The sequence below is a fragment of the Sphaeroforma arctica genome (assembly GCF_001186125.1).
Source record: "Sphaeroforma arctica JP610 unplaced genomic scaffold supercont1.14586, whole genome shotgun sequence".
NCBI lineage: Eukaryota > Ichthyosporea > Ichthyophonida > Sphaeroforma > Sphaeroforma arctica.
This window is the reverse complement of record NW_014025972.1, coordinates 1-570: the sequence shown is the minus strand read 5'-3', so window position 1 is coordinate 570 and position 570 is coordinate 1. Positions and strand designations below refer to the sequence as shown.

General features: G+C 54.6%; 1 protein-coding gene across 1 annotated transcript; it reads left to right on the top strand.

Moving 5' to 3' along the window:
• Window positions 1–48: 48 nt before the first annotated feature.
• On the top strand, window positions 49–434 carry SARC_18212 (hypothetical protein; the record flags this gene model as incomplete). The annotated part of the gene is made up of 1 exon (XM_014287707.1): window positions 49–434. A coding segment is annotated over one exon (386 nt), but the record flags the coding sequence as incomplete, so codon positions are not given.
• Window positions 435–570: the final 136 nt, after the last annotated feature.

The following is a 570-nucleotide window of genomic DNA, read 5'->3' as shown; positions in this document are numbered from 1 at the left end:
TCCTATCCCCATCTCCATCGAGCAGCCAAAGTGCTCTCCGTAACGGATATGTGTATCAGCGGTCTGCAGTCCGATTGGTCGCTACAAACACCCAACGCCATCGGCATGTTCCGCCAAGGACTGTACGTCAACACCGAGAGTGCCTTCCACGTCATCCGATGGGACACAAAGCCACACACACGCAACAAGTATTCGTACCAGAACCAGCTGTGCACATCAGGACCATCATCCCAGGTATCGTCTGTGGATGGTCTACTTGCGTCGAGTCGTGCCGCTGCCAATACCTTACCAGCTTGGCGTGATCCTGGCGAACGTGTGCGTACTGATAGAGGGCCACGTTCAACGGGGTCTGCACTGCTGCGCCGCGTGATGGGTAGAGTGTGGAAACGGTTCAATGCGCTGAACAGGGGCGACGAGTTTGGTCCGCCTGAGGCGTGTGTTGTAAGTGGTTGTTGCGTAGCACGGTTGCATTCTAAAGGAATGGCTGTGTGGTCCTTTTATGCTTGTTTCTTGCTTTGTCCGCCTGAGGCGTGTGCTGTAAGTGGTTGTAGCGTAGCACGGTTGCATTTT